General features: G+C 36.6%; 1 protein-coding gene across 1 annotated transcript; it reads right to left on the bottom strand.

The window, feature by feature from the left end:
- Window positions 1-1,800: 1,800 nt before the first annotated feature.
- LOC107959458 (G-type lectin S-receptor-like serine/threonine-protein kinase LECRK1) lies at window positions 1,801-4,179 on the bottom strand. The gene has a single exon (XM_016895523.2). It carries the CDS (start codon window positions 4,177-4,179, stop codon window positions 1,801-1,803), a length of 2,379 nt encoding a protein of 792 aa, XP_016751012.2.
- Between the last annotated feature and the right edge of the window lie 595 nt (window positions 4,180-4,774).

The raw sequence follows: 4,774 nt of genomic DNA, 5'->3' as shown, positions 1-4,774 counted from the left end.
AACGACGTCGTTTGGCTTAGATTTTTTGCGGCGTTTTTTGGAAAATGCCGGTAATGCTTATTTTTAGCGGCGTTTTCCAAAAAGCGCCGCTAATGCTCGACCTTTAGCGGCGTTTTTATAAAAGCGCCGCTAATGCTTGATTTTTAGTGGCGTTTTTTATCCAAACGCCGCTAAAAGCCTGTTTTGGTGTAGTGCGTGCACACAATTTTGAGATTTATCGGGCATTAGAATGTCCTCGATTAACCTCATGATAAATGCTCAAGCATATTGTTGTATGACAACGTTAGTCGTATCTGTGCAGAGCTTTTTGAAATTGGTCCCCAACCACTTCATCTATATCCGACCAGCCTCAAACCTGTTTGGGACCTTCCCCAATAATGACAAGTAAAGATCTTCTTTACTGGGAACAACTACTAATCCCACGACTACTGGTCCGTCCATCGGCAGACCAAGTTGTAACACTACGTCCTTGAGTATGATTGTACACTTGTCACATGGAAGATAAAAAGTGTGTGTTTCAAACCTCCATTTTCCACCAACATGCTGATGAGTGTAGGGTCAAGTTTGCAACCCCCAAGTATACAAGACGTATGCAAGAATCTCACCTTTTACAAGTAACCACGAATTTAGGTGATCGGAGACGCTACCAAATTATGTATGATCCCCTCCAAAACACAATCATCCACCTATTTATAATAACAAAAAAATATTTTAAAATATTAAAAAAATTAATTTTAACTTAATTAAAAATAACTAAATTTAAAATTTCGTCTTACCATTATTACTTGAGTGACGGAAATGTGCTTGTTGTCGAAATGAATTAGGGAGGTTGCTATTTCGTGAAAATTTAATCCGAACAAATAAAATACGGAATAATTAAAAAAAACTAAGATTTTTAAATGAGAATATCAAAAAATTTAGAAGAAAAGCTTGAGAAATTTGAGAGAATTAAGAGAATTGAAGGAATAGGATGTGAGTGAAAAAATAAAATAGGGGGTATTTATAGTGAAAAAATTTTATCGTTGCCCTCTTTTAAATTTTCTTACCGTTGCTCGACCAACTTTCAAAAAGTCGTTGGAGTATCTAGTTGGGGGAAAGTGCGCTTAGTTGACACACTTTCTATCCAATTTACAGGAAAGTGCGACCAGTTATGCGAACTTTCCTGCCAACTGTGTAGAAAGTACGCCCAATTGGACACATTTTTCATTCCTCTTTCCAAAAAAATAGTTTATTTTCCTAATTTTTCAAAAATCCAGCTTAAAAGGCCAATTTAAAAAATAAATTAGCATATATGGCTAATTTAGCCCCAATTTTGTTTTGTTGGTTAGGAGAGAGATTTAAACTTTTTAAGTATTCAAGTTTAAGTTTTATCATACACGATTGGACATGTGATCATCAATTTTATCATTTGTTAATTATAATTTTACTTCTATAGTTACACACCAACAATTTGATTGAATTATTTCATAATAATATTTGTTAGCATTTCTTAATAGGAATGACATTTTAATTATTTATTAAAAGTCAATTAGACATCAATTCATTTAAATAAATATGAAATCAAAAGAAAAAAATTTTAAGGCAAGAATGAATTTTTTTTTTCGGTGAAGAGCTGCCCCATATATACAGATTTTGAAGGCAAGAAAATTAACACTATTATTTTTTTAACTACTGAAATTTTATTTTTTTAGAATTAAACTCTCTTATCTTACATAATTGCATTACATTAAAGAAAAGAAAAATAAGCACATCATCATGCATCACATGAAAAGCAAAATTAAAGTAAATACTAAATCAAAGTTATAACAGAAGTGATGGAGATGGAGGGACTGGTATAGTCATTGTTCCTTCCAGCATAAAGATGACATTTTTCATCAATGGACGCAAATTGGGATCATCTTGAATGCACCAAAGCCCTACCTTCACAAATCTTTCCACCATTTTCATGTCCACTTCTTCTTCACCTTCCACAAGCTTATTCAATTCTCCGCCAATAAAGCAACTGTATACCCATGTAGAAAGCAGTATCTCATCTGCACTACAAACTTGTACTTCTATGTTGCTTCTGCAACATATGATCTCCAATAGTATCACCCCGAAACTGTATACATCAACTTTTACCGACACCAATCCACTGCTTTGCCATTCAGGTGCCGAGTACCATGCAGTCCCTTTGGTCCTAGGGGTACTGCATGTTTGATTAGTCCTCAATAGCTTTGCCAACCCAAAATCTGAAATCTTTGCAGTCAATGAATCATCCAAGAGTATGTTATGGGGCTTGAGGTTGCAATGGATGATACACACCTCACACTCTTCATGTAAATAAAAGATACCTTTAGCTACGTCCAATGCAATTCGGGCTCTCTCTTTCCACACTGGGCGTTTATTCATGTTGAACAGAAAGTTTGCCAGTGAGCCATTGCCCAAGTATTCATAAACGAGGAGCTTCCTTGAACCTTCCACACAAAAACCAAGCAATCGGACTAAGTTCCTGTGATTAGTTCTTCCAATGACTGTCATCTCGGTTCGAATCTGATCTGTTTCTCCTTCGTTAACTTTCGCCAGTCTTTTAATGGCAATAGTTTTACTTTTACCATCCCGCAAAATTCCTTTATAAACTGTTCCAAATGAACCTTTTCCTAACTCATCTTGGAAACCATTTGTTGCTTCATCTAGCTCATCGAAAGTGAATGATCGTAGCGTAAACTGCTCGGTTAATCCTGAACTTTTATTTTCTAAAAGCTTCTCATAATTTTGGACTCGGTGCTTGTATAACAAGAAGCTACCTATTGCAATCACAAAACACAAGCTTGCAACGGAACCCAAACTTAAGCCCATGGTTAAAATGAGGCTTTGGTTTCCTTCGCTTATCAATATTTGACTTGTTTCGGGTGGGTGGCTAATGGTGCTACCCAGAATCAACTTGATGAAGGCTGTGGTTGTTATATTTCCATGTCTTTTACCATATTTGAGCGGTAGCATATACATGCTGCAGCATTTTCGGTTAGAATAGAGAACTCCGCCACAGGAGCAATCCTCCTGGCAAGATTTCTTACAGTCTTCCTTTTCCAAGTTTTGCTTGACAGAATAAGGATCACCAGCCCAATCAATATTGTCTAAGGTAGTGATGTTGTAATGTATCACTAGATCTTTCCTTGCCACGCACTCATCTATAGTGAAATTCTGAGAGCAGCCCAGGGATTTGGTATTCTCGTCGATAAATGTGAAACCAGGATAGCAGTAGCACTCAGTATCCTTACCCCTGCTGGAGCAGTAGCTGTTCAACCCACATTGACCTTTAGCATCACATGAATCATTCAGAATCTGCCACTTGTGTGAGATAGTATTGCTTTCGAGTTGATGCGAGTACAATCTGAAATTTCCGTCAGGATCGAGGGTTGCTCTGTAGATAATCGTTGTTCCGTTCCCAGTTGCGGAGACGTTTGCCAAAACCCTTTCTTGGTCGGATTCTGGTGATAAATACATTGCTAGAACGCCTCTCTTATTGAGCTTCAACACATAGAAAGGAAGACCACTAGTCTTAGTGTCCCAGTATGCATCACTAGGATCAACTTGAGCAGGATTATTTGCATAGGCTACAAGGTTGCCATCATCCTGTTGCATTCTCAACAAATATGGCCCAGATGAATGGTTTGACCATGACACACTGGAAATCAACTGGTTATGAGAACCGCTTAAATTCTGGCCTCCTAATATTGTGTCCGTTGGAAAATTAAAGCTCTCCCAAACAACAGTCCTGTTCTGGTAGAGCATGAAATTCCCGGTGTCCAACATAGAAGCTGAATCAACAGATACAGACCCGGCCAGATTCGCAATTTTTTCCACACCGTCCTCAGTCCGAAGAAGCAAACTGCCTTGTGTTGTGAATTCCAAAGTAGCATTTGAGGAGACAGTCGGATCATCTCGATTTGCAGTCCAGACAATGGTGTTTTCTGGCCGGCCAACAAGCCAGATTCCAACCGCATATCCATTGCCTTGGCGATAGAAACCAAATTGGAAATACCCTGAAGATGAGGGCCATGAACGAGGGTGTTTTCCGGCATAAAGTGAAGAACCTGGTCGGATGATGTTCGACTCGTTTCCTTGAGCTATAATAATAACATGTAAAGAAAGGAGAAGGAATAGAAAGAGAATATCTGACTGTAGTAAATGAGCCATAGTTAGGGTTGGTGATGTAAGGAGACGAGCAAACGAGTTAGAGAGCAAACGGGAACACTGTTGCTAGACGAAACCAAATGTACTCCGACTATTAGAGCTTAGCTCTTTTTTTTTTTTTTAAAATCTTTTTTTTCAAAACAAAAGTATTTTTACTTTTTCTCACTTTCAGACGTATCCAAATGTTTGTCGTAATACGCTTGTCATTGATCGGTTTGTATGAAATCTATACGAGATTAATATATAAATAATTAAGAAGGATTTCTTTTTTTAAATTACCATAAAAACACTTATATTAAAAGTAAAATTGTGTTTTATCATTTTACTCAAAAGAATTAAGTAAATTAATTTTATACATTACGTCAAATAATTTAAATTAGTTAAAATGAAATAATTTACTTACTGTTAGGATCGACCCGATTAAACAACAAGTAAAAAAATAGCGGAATAAATTTAAAATGGAAAAACCCCTCTAAAAGAGGATAAAAAATCACAGGCAAAGATAATTTTACTATAATGGCAAAAGAGTGAAGAGTACAAAAGATGAAGATAAAAATTAAACCACGAAAACTCGAAAAAAAACCCTCAAAATGTAAAC

The sequence above is a fragment of the Gossypium hirsutum genome, chromosome D04, assembly GCF_007990345.1.
Source record: "Gossypium hirsutum isolate 1008001.06 chromosome D04, Gossypium_hirsutum_v2.1, whole genome shotgun sequence".
In the NCBI taxonomy this organism is placed as follows: domain Eukaryota; kingdom Viridiplantae; phylum Streptophyta; class Magnoliopsida; order Malvales; family Malvaceae; genus Gossypium; species Gossypium hirsutum.
The sequence above is the reverse complement of the archived record's forward strand: the minus strand, read 5'-3'. Positions and strand labels throughout refer to the sequence as shown.

Bases quoted from the DNA above. Each gene is read 5' to 3' on its own strand.
- LOC107959458 (XM_016895523.2), bottom strand. From the start codon at position 4,179: ATGGCTCATTTACTACAGTCAGATATTCTCTTTCTATTCCTTCTCCTT.